The 26,042-nt window shown below is 33.1% G+C and overlaps 2 protein-coding genes across 3 annotated transcripts; one reads left to right on the top strand and one right to left on the bottom strand.

The window, feature by feature from the left end:
- The first annotated feature begins 10,462 nt into the window (after positions 1-10,462).
- Positions 10,463-14,111, top strand: LOC120277370. Of its 2 annotated transcripts, none has more exons than XM_039284185.1 (2): positions 10,463-10,797; positions 11,614-14,111. In XM_039284185.1, exon 2 carries the CDS (start codon positions 11,654-11,656, stop codon positions 13,862-13,864), a length of 2,211 nt encoding a protein of 736 aa, XP_039140119.1. In that variant the 5' UTR covers positions 10,463-10,797; positions 11,614-11,653; the 3' UTR covers positions 13,865-14,111. The 2 variants fall into 2 exon arrangements, with proteins under 2 accessions (XP_039140119.1, XP_039140120.1); XM_039284186.1 differs by having other exon boundaries at positions 10,470-10,599.
- Positions 14,112-15,547: 1,436 nt separating this feature from the next.
- Positions 15,548-23,580, bottom strand: LOC120276941 (protein WVD2-like 1). Its single transcript, XM_039283681.1, has 7 exons — positions 23,427-23,580; positions 21,772-22,312; positions 20,842-20,930; positions 20,661-20,754; positions 20,498-20,569; positions 17,077-17,187; positions 15,548-16,085 (listed from the first exon to the last, which is right to left on the bottom strand). Exons 2-7 carry the CDS (start codon positions 22,306-22,308, stop codon positions 15,792-15,794), a joined length of 1,197 nt encoding a protein of 398 aa, XP_039139615.1. The 5' UTR covers positions 22,309-22,312; positions 23,427-23,580; the 3' UTR covers positions 15,548-15,791.
- Between the last annotated feature and the right edge of the window lie 2,462 nt (positions 23,581-26,042).

Raw genomic sequence — 26,042 nt, 5'->3', positions numbered from 1 at the left:
TTTGGGTAGAAGATTTTTATAATATTAATTTGGGTTTAAGATTATAGGGTATTAGGGTTTAGAGACAAATCCTTAAACTTTAAAAATTATAAAATACAAATTTAGATAATAAAAAAATTAAATATTTTTTTAAATAGATAAAATGACGTGAATGTTGACATGGATGCTAATTTGAGATCCACGTCATTCGGATTACCAATTCAGCCTAAATAGGGTTACTCAATTATAAATATACCTCATAAAAATCATATTTGTTTGTTTATATATTTCATATACAACACTTTTATTTGTTTATAGAATAAATATATATTATGGTAAATTCAACTTTCAAATTTTATAAATTACAAATTAAAGGTTGCTTCTTTATTTTTCCAAAATGAATGAAGAGCACATAGTGGGTGATAGTTTATATCTTTTAAAACAATGTTTAGTCAACGTTTGCTCTAATAAATATACAGATAAATAAAAATGATTTATAAAAATATATAATTAATTTTAGGTGTAAATATCAAAATGGTCCTTCTATTTTGCGTTTTCCGCCCTTTTAGTCACTCTAATATAAAATCAGCCCTTTTGGTCCACGTATTTGCACATTTCTATCTTTTTGCTTCCTCTAATTGACGTATCTTCCTTTTTGGTCCTCGTATTTACACATTTTTATCCTTTTTGGTCCCTCCAATTCATTAGCTGGAAGGACTAAAAGGGTAGATTCATCAATTAGAAGGACCAAAAAGACAGAAATGTGAAAATACGATGACCAAAAAGGCGAATTTTATATTATAGGGACTAAAAGGGCGGAAACCGCAAAATAAAGAGACCATTTTGATATTTTGACCTTAATTTTATAGTTTACAAAAGTGTGCAAGAATTTTTTTTTTTTTTTTTAAAACTAATTATAATAGATAATTTATGGCAGTATTCAAAATGTGTTTGTAAAATTTAACCATCGAGTTTGATTTGAAATCTATCACTAGAAATTAACAAGTATCCATAGTTTTAATTATATTTAAAACCATCAATGATTCAATGATCTTTGATATAAAGATTATAGTATGGTTCAAATATATACATATTTATTTTGATCACTACCTGCATGTGGCAGGGTTTTTTTTGTCAAACATATGGTACATTAGGGACTAAACTAACAATGATCCAATGGCATCAAACTTCTAATTACTTTGAAAAAGAATTCATTAAAAGAAAAATATTTATAAAACAATATTTTAAATAATCTTAATTTTTTATGAGTATTGATTGAACAACTATTTTACTTGATAATAATAAAATAAAGTTTCAAAAATATCACTTACCAGATAATTTACTGAATCTACAAACCAAAGAATGTTTGAAATTAACATTACAATATTAAAACCTTGATAAATGGATATTCAATAAATTGATAACTTCAATTAAATAATTTTTTTTTCTCTATTCGGACTTGTGTCAATGTGTTAAACTAATAATTTCTTGAAATGTATTAGATAATAATTTCTTAAAACTTTTTAAGTCCCAACAAAAATATAAATCAATAATTCATCAAATACTAGAAAAAAATAAATGAAAAAAGTTCATAACATTGCATGTTTTTATTGTTTCTATTTTTTAATTTTATTCTTTTCTAAAGTATGATTCAAAAGTCATTATTCATTGTCTACGAACTAAATTCAATTTTTTAATTAATTTTTTTGTGAAGTTTACTACATTTTTCTCACGTCATGGTGAATAATTTTTAAGATTTCTATTACCAGAAAAGCTTTTCAGAGAAACATTTGATAAAACACAATTATCATTTGAATCTTAATTGTTGTTGTATCCTCTTGAGTAATTGTTTCATCTGTAGGTGATTCAATCATAATATCATTTTTACTATGGTAGTTATGTTCAACATCCATCGCATGTTATTATGTAAATTAAAAATATCTTCTTTTAGTCCATAGAAGTATTCCTCTTCACCAATTTGCTCGGAAGCTATTTCTTCTTATTATTAGATTTTGCAATGTCAAAAATATTTTGCAATAGTTGAATTATTAAAATTAATAGCATCTAATATATTAATTCTTTTAGAATTTGTTCCTCCTAACTCATAGCCTCCGGATTTTTATGATCAAATTTTGACCACATTTTCTTCCGATTAGATTTTAGCCACATTTTTAGAAAAAATGATAAAAAAAGGCAGAAATTTTTCCAACAAGTTATTCCTTATCAATGCATGGATTTCATGTACTTTTGATCTCTATGTTTTTTTTAATCTTTGTTTTCGAGATTACATAAAATATGAAAATCCCCCTCAATTAATAAATATTTATTTATTAATAAATAGATAAATGAAGTAATATTTATAAAATAATAATGTTTTAGGATCCCAAAAGTATTATTTTATAGAGGTTTACTGTAATCATTCGTTTGAAAAAACTTTTGTTAATATGTGAAAATTCTAATATAGGCAAGTGATCTACTACAATGTTCTTCATACTTTTTTTTGTCATGGTTCTCAATGTCAAATTCTTGAAGCAATACCACCCACCAAATCAACTTTGGTTTTGCATCTTTATTAGTCATCCAGTATTTGATTGCTATATGGTCAGTACATATAATCACCTTAGAACCTACGAGATAAAATCAGAATTTGTCAACTGCAATCACTGCAAATAGCATTTTTTTTTCAATAGTTAAATCAAATCTTCATTGTAATACCCTGAACCTTTGGATAACTGTTGGAAAATATATTCAGAGTATTACTACAGTTGCAGTAATATTTCTACGGAGTAATCTCATTGAGAAACCCCAAGTGGAAAAAAATAAGGATCTAAATGTGAAAGTTTATAAAAGATTTTGGGTTAAAGAGTAATAGAAAAAGAATTGATATGAAATGTTTCTGAAAACTAAGGACTGAAAGGTAAGGCGGCAGGGACATTTTTGAAATACTGTGTTATAATTCAGGGACTGTTGGATAGTTTTAAAGGATCTTTTGGTAATACTATTTCATAATTCAGGGACCATTAGTGAATTTTCCAGGGACTGTTTTGTAATAAATTATATTTTGAGGGACTAAAACTGAATTTCGGCTGAAAACTTAAGCTTGAGAAAAATCTAGAGATGGATGGTTTTGTTCATCTTCTTCTTCCTCCATCTGCTACAGTAACCCGTGAGAAAAAAAATTTGAAGAAATGGGAAGAAATTAGAGGTTTTAAGGAAGAGGGACTTGGGGTCTGTTTGATTCGTTAAAGAGAACAGCACAAACAATACAGTACAATACAAATAATTAAAGTACAGCACAAGTGCTTGTGCTATTATATATTTGATTTTTATTGAATAGTATGGAACACAAAATAGTAAATTACGATAATACTTTTTTATTATTCTATATTTATTTTATAATAAAAAACATACAATAATATTTTATGAAAATCTTATCAAATTTTACAACGCCCAACAACAACAATAAGTTAAAAAAATTAACATAATTTTAAAAACATTTAATCCACAACAAACAAACTTACATTAATATTTAAATCCTAAAATATAAATAAATAGATATATAAATAAATAAATAAAATTTTAAATAGATAAATAAATAGCTAAATAAACAACTAAATTTTAAAAAGATAAATTAAAAGGTAAATAAATAAGTAAATCAAAATAAATCATGTTATCACTTCTTAATGAGTATGTAATTTTAAATTTTAAATAGGGACAATTTTGTCATAAGTTGTCCTGTACTACACAAAAATTTTTGTACCGTGGTTTTAGCGGAACAAAAAATTAAGAAGTTGTGCTGTATTGATTGGGTAGTTTGTGATGTACTCTCGTCCCATTTGTAAATCAAACGCATAACAATAGAAGTTGTCATGTGTTGTCCCTCAAAATCTTGCGTATCAAACGGACCCTTAGAGATCGTCGGGGGAAGCTCGCCGGAGAGATGACCTTACTTGGTAAGAGTTTTTCTTGACGTATTTTTCATGAATGAATGTATGCATGCATGTATATATGCATATTTGGTGGATTTGATGAAGAAAAATGATGGATTTGAATAGAAAAACATGCTTAATTATTGTAGATTATGAGTGGTTGAAATTGTTTTGAGAAAACCATGGTAAACATGATGAAATTGCTTGAAATGGAGGATGAGATTTTCGGTTTTACTGTAGCATACTGTAGCACTGAGATTAGGGTTTGGTTTAGTTAATTAAGTTGATGATGATGATGATTAAGGTGTTAATGATGATGGTTGGATTGAATTGGTTGAGTTAGCCAAGTTGATTTTGTTGGATCAAACCAAGTTGGAATTGATTTGATTGAGTTGGGTTTGATTAAATCAAGTTGAGAGTGGTTGGATTTGAATTGTTTGGTTAAATTGAGTGGGTTAAGACTGATTTGGGCTTGGTTTGGATGTTGGGCTAAGGATTTGGGCTGAATCAATTCAAGGAAAATTTGGGTTCTGTTGAACCAAGCTGGTTCAACAGATTTTGTATAAGAATTGGAGTTGGTTCAAGGTTGGTTGGGTAGATTGAGGTTGGTTCAGTGAAATTTAGTTTGGTTCAGTGAATTTAAGCTTGGTTCAGTGGAATTGAGGTTGGTTCGGAATGGTCTAGCCTAAATTGGGTTTATTTAAATGCAATTGGAGACCGGTTTAATTATGCAAGGTCGTGTTTTAACCGATTGGAGTGAGTGAGCCAATTAGAGAGTCAGATGTTGGTTTATTGTATCTTCTTTTGGGTTTAATTGTAATATTTATATTTATTTTTATTATGATATATTGTTAGGTGTTGTTCAGTCTTGGGAGGGAGTTCCAGGTCTAGCAAAAACCCAAGGGAAACCAGGTGAGTTGATAGTGGTTATTATTTAAATTATTGGATTATTATTATTATTTTGAAATAATTATTTAATGGCTAGTATTTTGGAAATGATGGTTTAATTATTTCATTTTATTATGTTTAATTGCGTATACTATTGAAATATACTTATATTTATTATTATTTATTTGTCGTTGATGTGCCATGACGATCGTATAGATATACATGATTTTGTATAATTATACGTATTTTCAAATAGTGAAAATACACGTATATATGATTTAATTATTTAGTTCATGTGTTTATTTTTTATGGTTACACATGTTTTGATTTGGAATGATTTGTGAAACCATGTGAGCATATTAAAATGTTTTATTGGCATTGTTTGTGGAATTTGTTTTCATTCCTTGTATAGGAATGGTATCATGGATCTGGATTTCACTGGTTTATACATTGTTATACTTTTGGCATTGGCTTTGTAGAAAATAATGTTTATTTCCGAGATGTGAATGCTTGTCCTGGATAAGGATCCTGTGATATGATTTATACCGATTGTATTATTGCTATGTCTATATGATGGTTTGGATGGTGACGGCGGGCTAAGGCCTGACTACTGCAGTAGTGGGTTCCCACGGGCCAGCCTTTAGAGGTGGCGTGGTGGACCTGAGTGTTGATTTGTCCAGATCAGGTGGGAGTGTAGAGCCCTTATTGGATGATACATCGGGATCCCCCACACGGGACCGGTGGGCCAACGTCAAGGTTATGAAGACCTTGGCGGCTCCCAACCTAGTCGTGACGACGGCTAAGTCGGGGAGAGTTTTCAGGCTGTGGATTTGAGGACAGTTTTTATATTACTTGTTATTTTGAATTGTGATGAGGGGGAGAAGCCCAACTGTCACTCTTAGGAGGGCAGTCTCTCACAATAATTTGGATTTTTGAAAAAAATTGATTTAATGTTGATTTGCGATGAAATTAAGTTTCAAAAGCTCTTTAAAGTTGTATTTTACCAAAATTTTGGTCTTTGTGAAAGTTTTGAAATTATTTGTTAAAACTGATCTTTATATGCTTTATGTACACTACATTTACTTATTTAAAATTATTGAGCCACTATCGACCAACTGAATATGTTGTAGCTGCAGGAGCATGATCCTAGATTGCCTGATCAAGTTTAGAGCTAGTCAGGGTTGAGTCCAGGACTACAGTAGGTCCCTTTTTCTTCCTATTTATTGATGTCGTGATCTTGTAGCGGTTGTACCCGCAAATTAGAGTAATTATATTTGTTATATTTATGTATTTAAACCTGTAGTTGGTGTAAAATTGTAAATTGTGATTTGTAAGTCTGATTTTGTTTTTAAACAAGGTGTCAGTTTCCAGTTAAAAAGAAATTTTTAACTGATGGGTGCCACATTTACCTCGGTAGAAGGGGTGGGTGTGACATTCATTGTTAGATTTTTACAGTCTATTAAGTTCTAAATAGGATTTTCACAATTGACCAAATATCAATCAAAATTTCACTTTCTACCAAATTTAAATCGAATGTCTATAATCTATCAAATTTTAAATAAGACCTTTGTGATCTACTAAATTATAAACTAAACATTTGAGGTCTACCAAATTCAAATTAGATCATCATAGTGCATCAGAATCAAATCAAACATTCATAATTCCTTAAATTCAAATTAGATTATTAGGGTTCTCCAAATGCAACCTCAGACTTTCATGATTGCTTGAAAATTAGGGTGGTTCTTTAAATTGAAGTCAAATTCTTATGGTCCAACAAATTCTAAATTTAACTTTCATGATCCATCAACAAATCGAATTGGATACTTATGGTTCATAAAATTTCAAATTAGATCTGTAAGGTCCATAAAATTTAAAAAATCAAATCTTCTTAATCCCTCAAATTCAAATCAAACCCTTACAATCTGTGAAGTACTAAATCAAACATTCATGATTCACCAAATTCAAATAAGATTTTTACTGTTCTTTAGATTCATATTACACCCTTTGTGGTTTTTTTTTTTATTAAAAGAGGTTTTGAAACTCATATTTATCCAAATTGAGCCTTTTGAGGTTTGGGGTAGCCCACATCTATAAATAAACATTCAAGATCCAATCTCAAGCGGTTAGAAAAATCCAAAGTTAACTTGTCAAATAGATACAAAGGCATACTCTTCAATAAAATAAATGAATTAATTTGTTTTATCTCTCATCTCTTTCCCCATGATTTCATTCACAAAGTAATTAGTATCAGGAGTTTGCCTTCAACAAAGGTTGTGAATTCACTAACCCTAAAAAACCATTAAATAAATAAATAAAATACGAATTTGTGAAACAAAGCCATATTTTATATTTATCCAAAATACTAAATACAATATTCAGCCCAGTGCAAGGAAAGATATAACAGATTTTAAAACCAAAGAAATAATTATACTTTGAATTATTATCAATAAGATAGGCGGAGTTCATGAAATTTCTCAAGCGGATGATGAGGAATCTATAATTATACTTTTAAAAAGAGTAATGCTATATAGCCCGAAGTTATTTCACGAATTCATCACACAACTAACGTGGCATCTGAATTTCTCTCTCCTAGTCAGCATATAACAAAAATAAATAAATTCATGATTTCAAGGTTGGCAACCCTAATATTTTTTTCCCCACCCACCGCCACCCTTCTCGTATCATCATTAGCCGCCTTCAACTGACGACAGTCGCCGCATGTCGCTAGCCCCGTCAACCACACCCCAACCGATAACCGCCGCCCGTCAATCGACACAGGTTTGATGCTACCGTTGCTTGTCGCCAACCGCCATCAAGAACACATCCAGCACTTCTTTCCAACCATCCGCCAAACAATGTCGGTCGATCGCAAACTAACGATTGTCGACCATCAACCACTGCTCATCACCATCTTTGTCTTCGCACCATCATCAAGCTAGTTGCTTCATCTTCAAGTCCCCTGTTTATCACTGGCCACCTACCGCCCATCAAAAGATGTTGTAGCTCCAATAGCAGCATCACCAACTGCATTTACATCAAATAACTAAATATACTTCCTCATCTATTTCCATATTCATCCCAATCCCATTCAGACAAAAATTTCATTTTTAATGACAAGATCTCAATTCAAGAGTTAACAATTACCAAATAACTAAAAAGGTTTCGCAATCACATGAAAATTCCAAAACAAAATCACTGATAAGTCTTTGACTACTGAATTAAGCATAAAAACATGATTTATAGGGTAAAAATGGGGTCTATTAAGAGGGATCCAGCCATAAATATGAGAGATCAATACTAGGGAATGGAAGAGGATGAGGATGGTGAGGGCAAGGACGATGAGGGAGGAGGAACTGAAGGCAGTGTTGAAGAGGATGGGACCGTAGTCGGCGATGACGACGGAGTAGTAGGAGACGCCAACCAAGGCGAGAACAAGCAGGATCATGACAGAGCCGAGGCCCCGCAAGGCCGTGTAGAACTTGAAGACGTTCCATGCCATTGCCGAAGCAAAAGGCGGCGGCCATCGGTCGACGAGCGGCTAATGACGATACTAGAAGGGTGATGGTGGGTGGGGAAAAAAATTAGGGCTGCCAGCTTTGAAATCAAAGAATTCATTTTTTTATATGCTGACTAGGAGAGAGAAACTCAGATGCCACATTAGTTGTGTGATGAATTCGTGATATAACTTCGTGCTATATAGCATTACTCTTTTAAAAATACATGTGTTAGATACATGGGGTAATGTTTACATCAATCAAATCTATTTACTTTTAATATTAAGTAATTTTAAATATACATATATATATATATATATATATATATATATATATATATAATCAAAACACTATGTAACCAACACAGATTAAAATTACTTTTGTTATATAAAAATTAAAGTAAATATGTTAGATTTTTTTTTTTAAGCACGAGTATCAAAATATTATTATTTTTAAATCTTACTTATATGTCAAATTTAACCAATTCACCCTTGTTAAGAAAATCAGTTTTAAATTTATAAAAATTGTATCAACTTTCTAGAATTACCTTCATTTAAAACTTCATCAAGATTCCATTAATTTCTCTCTATTTTAATTATGTTTTTTATTCCCTTTCAATATGGTATTTTAGTTTTCCATAAAAATATTAGAAAATATAGGACTTGATTAAAGATAAAAATAAAACGTAAAATTTGAAAAAAATAAGTTAATACTCTATAGATTTTTTAAATGAACATGTAAAAAAAGAAAAAAAACAAAGAAAGCTTCTAGAATGAGACATATAAATAGGACCATAGGATCAACGGCTTTTGGGTCAATTGGTATGGGGTCCCTTACGTAGGGCGTTCGTTTCGGGGAGGACCCGAGATCGAACCTCATGTTCTACGCAAGGTGAGGGCACATGGGTCGGCGTTGAGCCTTGCTCCTCACACGTGCACGTCCAAAAAAAAAAAAGGACCATAGGGAATACATTAAAATCAGCAATGTATTTAAGCCTATTATTTATGCTCCATATCTTAGATCATTTTCATATCTTGGATTTGCTAAGATAAGTCTTTTTTAAGCTTTTGCTTTATTTTTCTCCCTTTCGAACTATATGTTATATTATATTTTTTATACAATATAACAAGCCACTAGTAGCCTAATAGCATTGTAACCAACAAGTGACATGTAAGGTATACGGTTGAATCCTTGCACTAAAGTACTGCAATAGTATTATAATGGTAATGTAGCAATATTGTTCATCACTATTCTTCGGGTCAAGTACTATTCACAGTATTGTTCATATGAGTCTAGTGGATTCCTATGAGAGATATTGTATTCCTCCCCTCCAGAGTTACATGCCAAGAAAATTTATTATTTCGGTTTGGTTCCTAAAAATTTTCTGGGTATGACAAGAATTTTATCTTTCTATGTAACGTCTAGGCAGGTTAATAAATTCTAAGATGGTCAATAAGTCATATGTCACTGTAGCTAGAGCACCACCATACTTGCCTATTTTTTGATAACCTATTAATGAGACGACGCTTGTCGCTTTTGCCTAAAAAATTATATATACAATATTTTTAAAAATATAAGTATTGTTATATACTTTAAAATTTGAATTTTGTTTTGAGTCGAAGTCTTCTACTAGTCTAGCAAGTCTAACACTACATAAATTTTGCGGTAAGGGATGAATTTTTATTTTCAAATAACTAAAATATTTTTAAAATAAAAACAACATCAAATTTTTAAAAAGATCATTGCCAAAAAAAAAAAATCTAACGTTTAATTTGAATTAAAATGAATTTACCTTTGGCAAACATTATTTGCTGATCTGTCAAATATTATTTGTCATTTTATTAAATTTTATTTCATTTACTAAAAGTCTAAAACTAATAATTTTTTATAATTTTAACAAGGGTTGAAATGACTTTTTACTCTTCATTTTTACCCAACAATAAATGATTCTCAAAACAACAAGTTGCAATAAAAAAAACTCAAAAATTAAAAAAAATAATAATAATTAAACAATAGGCAACAGAAGAAAATGACGGTAAGGGCAGGATGAGAATGAGATGCAAAACGGTGAATATTGGCAAAATGCGAGGGCAAAAGGGTAAAATCATTGAGAGGATGAGGTTGGGGTTTCTTAGTTTGACCTAACTGCCCCAACTTTTCCTCAGCCTTTGTTCCATCTTCATCCTTTTGCTCAAACCCTCTTCTGCCCTTGGCCCTTCTCTTCCCATCTCTTCCCACCCTTCCCATTGCCCTTCTCCCACTAATTCTCTCTCTTCCTCTTTCAAATCCCTTCCAAAACACCCGCCAAGGTGAGCCCGTTCTCTTTTTCCTCCATTTTGATCCTAAAAATTCGATCTTTTTGCAATTATCTCTGCTTTTCTTTAGATCTCTCGCTGTTTGTGCTTCCTATTGCTTTGTTCTTGCTGTGGCTTGCTTTTCTTTCTCTGTTCTTGTGTTCCCCTCTGGAAATTAGCCGCCTTGATGAGTTTTATTCGGTTTCCTGCCAGGTATGCTTCTCTTTTTTGGGTTTCTCTTTTATGGTCTAGTGATTTCGTTGTGGAATGATTATGAGAGTTATAGATGAAAATTTGTTTTTTTTTTCTTGGTTTGGTATTGATGATCATCTTATGTTTCATGGGTTTTATTGGATTTGTTTTAGTGAGTTAAGTATGTGTGTGTGTGTGGTTTTTGTTTTAAGATTCTACTTGTGTATTTTGATGGAGTTCTCTTTGTTGATTTAGTGATTATATAGCTGGAAGATGATGGAAATTGTTTTTTGATTTCTTCTATCTAGTTCAGTGTATGTGGATGCTCCTTGTTTTTTTATTTTTAGCTTTTCCTTGTGTTATCTGATGGCTTATGTGTCTGTGGATTCATCGTTGTTGCTTCAGTGATTGAATAGCTGAAAGATGATAGAAATTCTAAATAAAATTTTGATTGTTTTTGTCTCTCTTAATCGTATTATTTTTGGTGTATTTCTCCTTGTCATTTTAGTGTGATTATATTGTTAGAAGATGATGGAAATTGTAGATAAACGTTTGATTTCTTTTGGTCTTAATCATGGTATGTCAATTGATTTCTTTAAATTTTGATGCAAAACTGGTTCATTTATGTTTCTTTGCAATGTATTGGTGAATGTTATTTGATTTGCTCCAGTTCAGTGTGTCTTTGCTTGTTTCCATGCATAGTTATTGGTTTTCTTATTTTAACTTTTAAATTTTTTGTCTCTTTATGAAACATAACGAACATGGATTTCGGTCATTATATAGAATGAATTTATTGCAATGAAGGCTTAAAGTTTTTGATATTTGCTCTTGACTCAGGTTTTGAAGTAAGAATCGTTGTTTACTGGATCATCCTTCAATGGCGAATCATGATTTGGTTCTTGGCCAGAACCCTGATTTAGCCCTTGGACAGAATCATGATCTTGTTATGGGGCAAGGTCATGGTTTGGGCCTTGGCCAGAGGCATGGCCTTGGTCTCGGCCATGCACATGATCATGATCTAGGTCTGGGTCACACACATGACAGCCGTCTTGTTCTGGGTCATCACCACGCTCATGATCATGCTCATAACCACAGCAATGAACTTGCTCTAGGAAAACCCCATGATCCTGATCAAGACTCCCTTGATGAGCAAAATCACGAACTCAGTCTTTCTGATAACCATGAATTGACCTTAGCCGAATCCCATGAGCTTGCCGTTGTTGATCAGAACTTGGATCAGCTCACTGTTGATCAGTCTCAGGAGCTTGCACTTCATCATTCCCATGAAATGACACATGGCCATTTGATGGTCAGTCCAATCCTGCAGACTCGTCGAATAGTGACCAGCAACCATGAGCTCACTATTGGCCAGGAATTTCCTGATGTTAAGAGCTGTCGTAGAGCCTTGAGAGATGCTGCTATTGCGTGCCATTTTGAGATACAGACTGTGAAGTCAGACAAGACACGTTTCACTGCCAAGTGCGCTGCTGAGGGTTGCCCATGGCGTATTCATGCAGCAAAGCTCCCTGGTGTACCAACATTCACAATCAGGACCATTCATGAGTCCCATACATGCAATGGGCTCGGCCATCTTGGGCATCAGCAAGCATCAGTTCAGTGGGTTGCAAATTCTGTGGAAGAACGGCTTCGTGAGAATCCGCATTACAAGCCCAAGGAGATATTGGAAGAGATCCATCGGGTGCATGGAATCACTCTGTCCTATAAGCAGGCTTGGAGAGGGAAGGAACGCATCATGGCTGCAGTTCGTGGGTCATTTGAAGAAGGGTATCGTCTCTTGCCACAGTACTGTGAACAAGTTAAGAGGACAAATCCGGGAAGCATTGCATCAGTATATGGAAATCCAGAGGACAATTGCTTTAAACGCCTTTTCATCTCATTTTACGCTTCCATTTATGGTTTCGTGAATGCATGTCGTCCGCTTATTGGGCTTGACAGAACACTCTTGAAAAGTAAATATCTTGGAACCTTGCTTTTTGCCACTGGATTTGATGGAGACGGAGCATTATTTCCCCTGGCATTTGGGGTTGTTGATGAAGAAAACGATGAGAATTGGATATGGTTCTTGTCTGAATTGCATGCCCTGCTTGAGGCTAATACAGAAAATATGCCGAGGCTGACTATATTGTCGGACAGACAGAAAGGTATTGTGGATGGGGTGGACTTTAACTTCCCGACAGCCTTTCATGGTTTTTGCATGCGCCACCTTAGTGATAGCTTCCGCAAAGAGTTTAGCAACAATGTTCTTGTCAACCTCCTTTGGGAGGCAGCCCATGCTCTCACAGTTATCGAGTTTGAAGCCAAGATATTGGAAATTGAAGAGATATCTCAGGAAGCCGCCTTCTGGATCAGACGCATCCCGCCTCGTCTTTGGGCAACAGCTTATTTTGAGGGAACACGGTATGGGCATTTGACAGCCAATATTGTGGAGTCTCTAAACAGCTGGATACTTGAAGCTTCTGGGCTTCCTATAATTCAGATGATGGAGTGCATCCGGCGGCAATTGATGACATGGTTCAATGAACGTCGTGAGATGAGCATGCAGTGGACAACTATACTCGTACCAACAGCTGAGCGGCGTGTATCAGATGATATAGAGCGTGCAAGGGGGTATCAAGTAGGGCGTGCAAATGAGGCTGAGTTTGAAGTTGTGTCCCCGCATGAGGGAACAAATATCGTTGACATTCGGAATCGCTGTTGCCTGTGTCGAGGATGGCAACTCTATGGATTGCCTTGCGCACATGGTGTAGCAGCACTGCTTTCTTGCCGGCAAAATGTTCATAGGTACACAGAGAGTTGTTTTACTGTTGCAACTTACCGGAAGACGTATTCACAGACCATCCATCCAATCCCTGACAAGAGTCTTTGGAAGGAGTTATCAGAACAAAATTTGAACGGAGTGGATAAAGCTGAAATGATTATAAACCCGCCAAAGTCTTTAAGACCTCCCGGAAGGCCAAGAAAGAAGAGAGTCCGAGCAGAGGATCGTGGTCGAGTGAAACGGGTTGTGCATTGTAGCCGCTGCAATCAGACAGGTCATTTTAGAACAACATGTGCAGCTCCTATTTAACATATTCAGCTTTTTGCACTACTTTAACGGCTACATTCATGTGAAAAATAGGTATGGTTTTTATGTGAAAAGCACAATGAGTTACTCTAGATTTGTGGGTTTGGACTTTGTAATCTACCCGGGAGATAATGTTTATTTAATAATTTGTGGTCTGAAGTTTCCAATTAATTTGTTCAGAGCCTAAATGGTAGTTAATGTACATTATGATGCTGTGTGTAACTTGATCTTTCTTCATTTTTTCTAGCTATTTTAAGTGAACTAAGAGTTATTTCCCACATAGATCTCATATGATTTCAAGATCATCACCTCATTAGCCCAAGTTTATTTTTAATACAATCTCTTTTCTTTATCTGCTAGTAAAGTATCAAGTGCAGGAAATCTGGATTTTCCTGCATTCTTCCCAGGTTTTTTAAGTTCAGTAACTGTTTCTGCAAACATACAAATGTTTATCTTGAATGGTGAATGATAGTTTCGATATCATTATGAATGGTGAATGATAGTTTCGATATCATTATATCTCGACACATTCTTCATTATGTATCCAAGTTATGTTATTAACTCAATAAATTTTTGCATCATCTGCAGTTGTTTTGACTGAATTTTTAATTTCTTATGGTAATGCTAATGCCAAAACTCGTGATAGAATTTTTCTTCCTAAAAACTAGATTAGATCCCAGTTTTAAATCTAAAACATTTGGTTGATTGTGGAAGTCTGTTTTGATGTATATATATATATATATATGTTGCTCTACTCATGGGGTTTTCTCATGAATATGTTCTGCCTGTAACCTAGATTTGCATTTGTACCTCTATAAAATATTGTAGTTGTTTGTTTCCTGACATAGGCTGAGATTTTTTTTTTTATTTTGGTACTTTTATATATGCAAATATAGTAATGTGATAAAAAGGAGTTTGTTTCCTATGTATGTGCAAAATTCTTCCCTTTAGAGGGTGTACAACCATGTTCTCATCAGTCATCAGTATTATAAAATAAAGTCGGACAAAAAGATTGAAAATGAACATTACTATATATATGGTAAATGATTTGATCACATTGATGCCTTTTTTTTAATTATTTTTTTTAAATGACATGACAAACAGTTGTGTCACAAAATATGTAGCATTTTTTTTTAATTGCATGATAAGGTGTGCTTGTCATTTTTTTTTCTTAAATTTTTTCCAAAAATGGATGTGGTTAGGATGATGTGGCAATCCCACCATCACATTATATATTTAAAAAATATATATTTAAATTTTTTTTAAGTTGCTGGCCACGTCTAGGACAAGGCTCAGCTTTTCCTTTAGCCTTTTCCAATACTGCAATTTAGATGAATTAAATAATTTTTTGAGGGATGCCAAGACATTTTTGCCATGCCATTAAAAAAAATTTTGAATATTGTGAGCTTGATATAACCCAAAAAAATAAAAAATAAAAATTTATTTACCAAAATTATAGATATAAAACCTTAATAAATGCAATTTGGTATAAACCGTACAGAAAATAATAATAATAATAATAATAATAGCAACTTATTTTTCCCAAACAAACACATCCAAACTGTATGTTGAAGCTTAAAATCTATAATTCAAATAGGTCAAGCTTCAAAGTAGTTCAAACAGCAACATGAACATCATCTCAACAGAGTTCCTAATCCAGATCACTATATAAAATGCACAACAGCATAAAAAAAGATGGTATGCATTACCGACGATAAAATAACGATCACGGCATCCAGAATTAAACATTAAACAACTTAATTCGGACAGACACCGAAGATAAGTCAAGACCAATCGAATTGCTTCTGTATAACTTAAAATATAAACTTTACACCATACACCAAGCATGTTTTCGGCAGAGTTCTCACACCAAAGACGATGAAGCAGCTGTTACGACAAACACTTTCAGATTTGAAGTCAGTGATGCAAGTTAAGATTGCACAGCATCATCACTTGTTGCTATTTGATCCGCTACCTTCTGAGCCAGAAGCTTTGAGTTCTCCCTCGCGGATTTGGGGCCGGGTTTTTCTTTAGTAGCTGCATTGTTTGTTTTTCGACCAGTGTGGTTAAGTTTGTTCGAATCTTCCTTGATGTTACTCAAACTAAAGCGATTTAGCCGGTTACACGCTGCGAGATGATTATCTGCAGCAGGTGATGGTTTTGCGGCATCACTGCAGCTCTTCCTTCGGCCAAGCTTTGGTGATTTTGCGCGAGTCGGGGGCACCTATATTGGTAATACAAATATAAGTAGGACCACCTACAATGTATCTTCAAGGTGAAAACATCATGATGTATAGCAAATCAATTTTGCAAAGGAAATCAGCATTCAGCCAAGCTGTTGATTTATGTTTTGATGACTGAGCCTACTTTGATACACTCGCGTGACCCAAAATACTGTTGAATTATCTAGGTATAAGGTTTCTACAAACAGTGAAACTGATTACAGTCCGAACAACTCACAGGGACCTACGGCAACAATACTTGATTTTATCAGCCATGTCTTGTTCATAATTTTGAAGGGACAGTGAGAACTCGATCCTCAGTAAATGGTAAATGGTAAATGGTAAATGTTTTTAAAATATTCCTTGGCAGACAGACTGCATGAAACTCCTAGAAATGTGCAATTAGAGGGATGTAAATTTAAAAGAAACTTTTGGAAAAAAAAAAAATTCAAGTATTTTGACAATCACACTGCCAATTTCACTCCATGCTAAACTTGGCTATATTTTGAGGTGGACAAGACTAAACACTAGCAAGACAAATTATAGCAAGTCAGAAATTACAACATGATCAATTAACTCTGCAATGTTGCCTGTGTTATCTACATAATAGTCCAAACAATGACATCAAGAATTATAACCTAGCTAGCTTTCGACATTAACCATCTCAACTACATATCTAGGAAGCCTATGAAGAAGTGCTTATCTAAAAATTTATTAAATTGCTAATTAGAATGTGTTTATCAAGTGAACACACAAGCTGCATGTGCAAGATCTCTAGTAAAAGCTATAATGCATCTCAATAAGCTCAAGTTAACTTCACATAAATTAGGCAATGGACAGGTAAAAGCCTAAAACCAATATATTGCTTCAGCTGGAGGGGCTAAAGTAAATTTCACTAACAGAAAGCCATTTCATTTTGAGTTCTACCAGTAAGCTACGTTGCATAAGCTAATTTTATCACACGATATAAGCATAGGGGTCCAAGGATGTAACCTTTTTAAGTTCTGCTTTAGGAGGAGGGCCCTCATGGTAAAAGCTCGGCATGGGGTTTGCTTTGAAAGTCAAACTTTTCCTCAGCTGCTTTATAGCTGCATCCCGCTCTTCCTGGATAATATAAGAATTCAAGCATGAGATCAAAGAAACACAATAAACAATATCATTACTAATCTTCATCTACTAAACATACTGCAGCAACACAACCACATTTAGATGACAGCTTGAGAACTTTTCATTTAAATCTAAGAAACTCCTTTGATACCCAATGAGATGAGAAAAAGAAAATTTTAATTTAATTTTTTCCAGGCTCTATGGTTTATAAAAATAGAGGAAGATGCAAATGATGGGGAGAACTAAAAGGAAACAGGAGAAAACCACTCCTTGAATTTAAAGTGATCATACTTCTAAAGTCAAATGTTATGGAAAAATTTAGACTTACCAAGTTCAGATTTTTGGGCTATAAATTGTCGATGACTGAAATGTTCAGCAGATATGGATGAGTTGGATTTGAATGGCATAACATTAATAATATTAAAATTAAAAATAATCATGACTAATCAGAACCAGAATTAAGATGTGTTGATTTTCATCCCAAACTATACTCTGAGTGTTTATTTTGGTCCTAAAACCCACCCCCCACAAAAAAAAGGTGTCACTTTGGTCTAAACTATATCAAAATGTGCATCATAGTCCTACCATCTCACTCTATTCATGACGTGGTAGCAATCTGTCCATCTAAATCATTATTTTATCATTTTTTGTGAGATGGTATTGAAGCTACGCTGGCAACTGATATGCCACTTTAAAATAAGAAATCCAACTGTATTTTCTTTTTATACTGATGTGGCATGAATTCTGACATGGATAAGTTGCCACATCACCAAAAACTATATCAAGCAAAAGCTTGATTAAAACATCATCAGTTTTGAACAAAATATTAAAATATCTCCCAAAATGTTGATGCAACCATTAACACGCCATGCCATCATTTTCCATCTCACCTGATAACTCAACTTCAATCCGCCAGCACAGCCAAGATAATAATACACTAATGAATTAGACAGATTGCCATGTCATCAATAGAATGAGATGGAAGAACTAGAATGCTCATTTTGGTATAGTTCAAGAACCAAAGTGACACTTTTTGGGGTTCTAGCACCAAAATGAACATTTGGCATGGTTCAGTACTTCAGTACAGATTGTCAACTTTCACCTAAAGAACAGTGGTGCTTCAGTCTAAGGGATCAGATGAATCAAGCTGTTGGATAAAAAGGAAAAGGAGAAACTAAAACAACTTGGATTAAAGTGAAAAGAAATAAATAAGAGCGTAAGAATTTAAAACAAATGATGATGTTCAATCAAAAAAGGTAAAGGGGAACATGATGATTAACCCTGGACAATTTTTCTAAATAATCTTGACACTGGACCTCATATACTTGGAGATTAAGCCTTCTTTCAATTTAGCAGGTTTTCATTAAAAAAGGTATGAAAATGAACCATTCAAATAAAGAAACAAAAAGAAAACAGCAATCTCCTAAAACTTCAAATTGAAACAAATGACATATTTTCTCACCTTTTGCAAGACCGAAAATAACTATTGGCATATGATGGGAAGCATTGCTGATTTTTTTGTGTTAATGTTTTTAACACAGAAGTGTTTACAGAAAAAACACAATTTTCATGTGCATGTTCTCCTAAAGCTAGGCCAAGTCCATCCTCAAAAACTATGAACAAAGATACAGATTGGCTTGCCCATGGCAAGGCAATAAATCTTATTACAAGGAGGAGCATAAAAAATTGACAGAATTTTAAAACATAAAAGTGCATATTAGACTATATAGTTATAAACCATTACCTTGGAAAGTATAACAAAAAAACAACTGTATTACCATCACAATTTGCACGGTTTCTTCTAGCTAAAGATACTTGAGGTCTAGTCCATCAAAAAGCATTAAAAAAACAAATGAACATGAGGAAAATGAAGTTGCAATTCACAACATAAACATGAGATTAGAGTAAAATGCCATGTCACCAGCGTAGCCACATGAGTTTTAAAATAAACCCAACATTTATCAAGTCAGATGAAAACCTTTTACATATAGCATTGCAAGCTGTGAAAAGAACTGCAACAGCTTTCATTCAGATTTCTTTCAGTACCATGAAGGACCATGACAGGAGTGAAGAGACAACAGAACGACAAAAGAAAATTTATTTTAGAAAATGCTAAATAACTTGATTGCAAAAATAGCTAACAGCTATAATAGTTACTCCAAAAATCCTTCTTGGCAGGCAATGTAAGTAGCATGTGCAGAAGCACTAGGATATCCTTGCAGTAATATTACCAGATGATGCATTCAATAACCCCCTTAGCAAAGCAGTCCCTATCGACTCACATATGGTTAGAACATACGACAATAGCCACCAGTAGAACATTTATCACAACAATAAAACTTGGCTTAACTTGTAAAGTATCTAATACATTTCATTTCATCATAATCAAAATCAGTTCTTGATTGGTCACATACATAGCATGCCGGGAAACATTATCTATGGATGTAGTGATCTTGCCAGATTATGCATGTATGCACCCCCTTCACAATAGCAGTCCTTATTTACTCATATATGGTCATAGACTGATAACATTTGAATCAATAACCTCCAGTTTCATTTCATCATAATCAAAATCAGTTCTTGATTGGTCACATACATAGCATGCAGGGAAGCATCATCTATGAATGCAGTGATCTTCCCAGATTATGCATTTATGCACCCCCTTCACAATAGCAGTCCCTATTCACTCATATATGGTCATAGGCTGATAACATTTGAATCAATAACCTCTAGTTTAGCATTTAGCATACCCAAACACTTGGTTTACCTACAAAGTATCTTCTGCATTTGATTTCATCATACATCAAGCTGACTTCCTATATGCAACATCTTGTAAGTTCAATAACCCCTGATTTCTCAGCATCCAAATATGAAGCATTGTTAATCTTCTATTCTGCTAACTTCCCCCACTTGATTTTAGACAGCACAAAAGCCTCTATTGAACACTCTAGTCACTAATTGGCATATTATTTTCCCTTAGATATACAAGCATGTCAGTCAGCAATCAAATTGAAGTAGAAGATGGAGGATTACACCTAGAAGAATTGGCAGATAATATAGGGCAATTTAATTGCAGAGATGATATTTGAGCAACTGAACCATATAATTTTATAAACTAGAAGCTGAGTAAAATGACAACCTATGACTCAAAGTTCAAACTACACAAAAAAAAGGGTTTTGAGATTGCAGTAGACCACAGACAAGTGAAGTTGCTAGTCCCTCCGTAGTGTAGATGGATGGGATAGAAGTTCTAAGGTTAAATTATCAAAAACATTCTAGCTATCTTCATATTCTATGAAGTAGTTACCTTGGTCCTGGCTTCACACTGATTCTTCTCTGCTTCCAACGCCTGGTGCTTTTCTTCCAACTTTGTGTAAAACTAAATGAAGTAGAAGTTAAGTACATAAACTTGCCTTCAAAACAGTTTCACCATTATAAAGAGTAAAAATTAAGAGTAAAACAGTTTCCACCTCTTTCCGCTTCTCTGCGCGTTCAGAGACTCTAAAAGTAGGGGCAGATGCCACAGTTGTTCCGACCTTCATCGTTCTTATAGATGCTGTGGTTCTGTGTTAATTAAGAAAATGCACACCAACTCTTATGAAAGATAAATTGGCAAATCAACCACCAAAGACATTAAGAACAAAAGGATACGAAGAAGCAACAGAGCAAGCATCATCATTATCCCTGTGCATTGTATTATCCAATTGCACAGACTTCCTCGACGTTCGAGCTAAGCTTTTCTGCAAAAGTAATAACAATAAGAATGATGATGATGCTGATGATATAGATGAACAAAATATATAAATGAATATGTAAACGTGAAAGAAAATACAACTTAGCACAATGCAATAACTATATCAATCGCTGAGTGGCGCACTCTGGCATTTAAATGAAAAAGAAAGAGACCATGGTCCACAACACTCGCTTCATTATCCCCATCATGCTCAGGAACAGTTAAAATCCAACATATTTCAGGAGGAGACACTTCAACATACGACATAGATTTAGGGCGTAAAAGTTGTGTATGTCATATTTCACAGAATCTACAACAGCCATGTGATCAATGGCTGAAAAGCAACACACTTAATGTTCTCCAACTACACAAAAGTTAATTAAATTATAATGCTGCAAAGTAAACTTGCAAGAAATGGTTGTCTTTTGAAAATCGTGTCATCAGATGATCAGAATGTAATTCTCAGAAACAAATCAGACCAACAGGCATCTGATCAGGAAAAGAACATGCAATGGATAGAATTGGTAAAGCCCTCTAAAGCATGATGAAGAATCAATTTAATTGAACATTGATTTATATTTATATCTGATAGGAAAAAGATCCATCTTTTTTATAGGAAAATAAATATGAAAGACTTTTTAAAAATCTTATCATAGAACAAAAAAAATAGTACCAAACGGAAATCCTTAAAACTTGTGATTTGCAAACCAAAATCATTCAAAATAAACTCAAACCGAAATTTTTATCATTTATACTCCATCCTCCTGAACCTATATAATCCTCAACAGCCAAAAGAGACTGGAATAAGAGAAAGTTGGCAGATGTAAGAAAAGCACAAAGTAACCTACATGATTGTTATTCGCTGTAGTTGATAATAACTTATTGTTCTCATTAGAAGGCTTCACCCCATTACCAGCAACATCAGCTAAAGATCGGTTTCCACCTGATGCACGTTTGTCTGTCGCAAGAGCAAATGGTTGAGGAACAGTACAGTTAGAGCGCAGAGTGCCATTACCAGAAGATTTTGCTCCACATTTGATAGGAGATCCCGACTTCTTTTGGTACGTTGTCTTTGGAGCTCCACAGTTCTCAGCTTGCATCATTGGCGCATCAGCTACAGCAGCAGGCAACCCATTTCCATTTTTAAATATTCCATCTTGATTGAAGGGCACAGCTTCATCTTGAGATTCCACCACGGACTCCTTTGCTTCAAACTCTTTTGACTCCATACTTTTATCAAGAACAGTAGAATCAGGACTGTCCTTCACAACTTCATCTGTCCCAATATCTTCTAAAGGTTTAACATCAACATGATCACCATTTGAACAAATGACAACACAATCTGATTCATCATCAGAGCAGGCATCTAAAATTTCCTTCCCCATTAGGCTGCATTATAAAGAATTAGAAAGCAAATATATCAGTTAAATCCTACAACATGTTAAGATAGAAAATGCATTATCCATACAAACAGTGGAAAGCTCTTTTAAGTTTATCAACATATTAAACTGAACAATAATTGATGGAATTCAATACCATCAATTATTAATCAAATAGGCTATGACAACTTCAGCCCACCTACCTTGTGCAATTCAATAAAATCACCATTGTAGAATTATCTAAACATTAATTTTGCTTCTGGTTCATTTAGACAATGCTTTTCTCCCAAAAAAAAAATAAATAAATAAATAAAAATAGTGGTTCTTTTCTTCATTTTCTAAGCACAAGCACAATAAAAATAACTAAAAAACATAAAAGTGTGTCACAATGGAGCAAAGCAAAATTGCAAAGAGATGCAAAATTCAATTACTACAAAAGGATGAAACTACGAAAAAAAAATGCACATTCTGCCTTCTTAATGTACAACATCCATGCCTAACCCAGATGGACAACGGTAACAATTACAAATATACTCACCCGTTTGAAAAAACAAAAACATAAAGTCATCAGCAAGGAAGAAATTAATCATCCAAATAACTTTTTACTGCCAAGAGATAGGCTGACAAGAAACCAAAAACCTGAACCAGATCCAATCCAAAAATATAAAAAAAGATCATGATCATCAATAAAAAGAGGAAACACCGACAAATCAACCAAAACAAGATGTAAAAAACCAAAATGCCAGTCAGAAAGCAATAACGCAAATGGATTAATAATAAAAAAAAAAAAAACACTCACTCAAATTCCCCCTTGTTAACAAACAACGAAACCCCCAAATTACACACAAAAATCCATCTTTTCTCACTAGAACTCATCCAAACATTCGATCAAACACTCCCTAATCCACAAAAGCAAAACCCCACAAACAATCCCTCAATCATTCAATTCCACTACCAAACCCACCAAAAATACAAACCCAACCTTTTACCACCAAATCAAAACAAGATCCAAGAAAACAGAACCAGATCATGCTCAGCAACACAAAAACCCATCAACCAATAAATCGAAACACATCCACAAACCACAAAAACATATTAAAAAACAAATAAATGAGATCTCTTACAACGAATTCACTCCCACAATCGAGATCACTCAAAAGATCTCGACTTCAAATTTCGATCAAAGATGGCAATGAACCCAGATCGCCCTCTCACTCTTCTCTCCCTCTCTCGGTTGCTAGCTTCAGTGCTCACGGGGAAGACGATGGTGGGGCAAAGGGGTCATTTTTATAGATAGACGTTTGAAATAACGGCGTTAAGTAACGGCAGAGTATTTGGAATTATTCAACAAGTGACACGAAGTACGAGCCCACTAAAGGCCCGCTCGCTTTCAGTTTCGCGGTCGTGGGTTCGAGTTTTTATTTTTTATTTATTTTTTATTTATTTTCTATTTGTCCATTTTTATGTGTCGATCCCTTGTAAATATTGGATTTACTTTTATTACATTCACTCTCTCGCTTTTACAGAAACGTACATTAAAAACTATTTAATTTAAATTATTGATAAAATAATATATATGTGTGTAATATATCAGTTACTTTTTTTTTTTTAATGTAATAAGAGCTTTAAAATGACAGGTGGTCCGGTTGTAACTCACCATAAAAGCATGCACTGTTCATCATTGCGTACTATGATCTAGTAATGTTTATTAGTATTATTTATTATTACTGGTGATAATCTTTTGTGAGAGAATAATATTTTTTTTCCTCTAAAATTATATTATAAGAGGATTTATTTCTTAGGGAGCATAATTAGTGTGCATTTCTATATTTATCTGTCTTTTTAATTGTGTTTGTTATTTTTATCAATATATATATAGTTTTAAAACTCTTATATAACATCATAGTAAAAAAAATATAATAAAATTAGACAAATTTACAAGAAAATATATAATTATGTTTTTATATGTTTATAATCAATAATTTTTTTTTCTCTTTAAAATATGCTGGATTAATTCGTAAATAAGCTGAATTTTGAGTTGCTTGTATTGAGATTTTTTATTATAACATTCTTTTTTGTTTGATTGGGAGATTTTGGGAAAATAAAAAGGTGTTTGGAGAATGAAATAATGATGGAGGAGAGTCATTTCAGTAAAGTATTCAATATTTTAAAATATTTTGCTAATTCTACTCTAATTTCTAAATGAACAAGTAACAATGATAGTATTTAATTAATTATTTTTGGGTCAATTGGTACCGAATTTCTTGTGTAGGACGTTTGTTTCGGGGAGGACCCGAGATCGAATCCCATGTCTACGCAAAGTGAGGTCACGTGGATCAGCGTTGAGCTCTGTTCTCCACATGTGCATATCTTTGGCTTACTCTTAAATGGAGGGCGCTTGTAGTTTATTTGTAAAAAAAAAAAACAATGATAGTATTTAAAACTTTAGGTTGATAGACATACTTGTTTTTATGTTCAATTTGTTTGCATTTTATTTATTTATTTATATTTGAATAAAATATAGATAAATTACGTCAAACACATATGTCACTGGTGGAGTTAATCCATTATTAATGCCATAGCGGTTAATAACTATTTCAATAGTTATTAACCATACAGTAAATGAACGTCAGATTGTAATAGACTAAGTTGACTTTTTTGTCTACCACAAGCTATCATTATTATAGCATTTCCTCATTTGTCTTGCTAGGATTTAGAAATTAAGTTCGCAATAGATTAATTTATAGCATGTATTTTGAAAAGAGGGTTATTATTGAAAAAAAATATATATAGTTTTAAAAGCAAAGAAAAACATAAAAATTGGATTCAGATGAGTTAATATTCATTAACAAGTAAGAATAGTTAGTAAAAAGTGAGTGAAAATGAGTTAGTTTACTGTAGAAGTGGTGAAAAAAAGTTGAAAATTTAGTTAATATATAATCCCGTAATTTATTGATACTGAGTTTTTAAAAAAATATATTTATTTCAGAGAAATTGTGAAATTAAATCTAAAACTCAAGCAAAGTGAAGGGGCAAATATATTAAAGGGAAAAGTACAAAAAAAACCCATGTGGTTTCCGAGTTTTGCAAAATATGGAATGAGGAATTTTTTTTTTCGATTCTATGATATGTGGTTTCCCAGATTTGCAAAAAAAAGAAAAACCGTTAACGGCGTTAACTTTTCCAGTTTTGGCAGGGGCAAAATTGTCTATTTATGTAAAAAAATCACTATATGGCTTAAAAAACAAGATTTTTCAAGATGATTTTGTTTGATTTTTGGAATTTACGTTTTTTTTTTCTTGTTTAGTGAAATTTTGGAAGAGAAATAAATTTAAAAAATATTTTTTTTTTATGTCATATAGTTGATTTTTAAATAAAATGACGATTTTGCCCTTGTGAGCTAACACCGTTAATTGCTTGATAACGGTTTTTCCCTTTTTGCAAATCTGGGAAACCACATATCATAGAATCGAAAAAAAAATTCCTCATTCTTTATTTTGCAAAACTCGGAAACCACATTGGTTTTTTTTGTACTTTTCCCTATATTAAATTATGAACTCTATATTTGTTATACATACTCCTAAATTTTTTTAAATATTGAATGTAAACATTTTAATGATATTATTTTCATAATTACACCTAATTATTACTATTATTTAAAAATGAAAATAATGGAATAAATAATTTTAAAGGATAATAAAAATTTTGGTTTAATTATTGTACATGCCTCTATAATTGTG

The sequence above is a fragment of the Dioscorea cayenensis genome, chromosome 15 (genome assembly GCF_009730915.1).
Source record: "Dioscorea cayenensis subsp. rotundata cultivar TDr96_F1 chromosome 15, TDr96_F1_v2_PseudoChromosome.rev07_lg8_w22 25.fasta, whole genome shotgun sequence".
Lineage (NCBI taxonomy): Eukaryota > Viridiplantae > Streptophyta > Magnoliopsida > Dioscoreales > Dioscoreaceae > Dioscorea > Dioscorea cayenensis.
The sequence above is the reverse complement of the archived record's forward strand: the minus strand, read 5'-3'. Positions and strand labels throughout refer to the sequence as shown.

Coding starts and splice junctions, on each gene's coding strand:
- LOC120277370 (XM_039284185.1), top strand. CDS start 11,654: ATGGCGAATCATGATTTGGTTCTTGGCCAGAACCCTGATTTAGCCCTT.
- LOC120276941 (XM_039283681.1), bottom strand. CDS start 22,308: ATGGGGAAGGAAATTTTAGATGCCTGCTCTGATGATGAATCAGATTGT. Junction 17,188..20,497: donor AGTGTGAAGCCAGGACCAAG/GTAACTACTTCA, acceptor TATATTATCCAG/GAAGAGCGGGATGCAGCTAT. Junction 16,086..17,076: donor CTAAAGCAGAACTTAAAAAG/GTTACATCCTTG, acceptor TTACCAATATAG/GTGCCCCCGACTCGCGCAAA.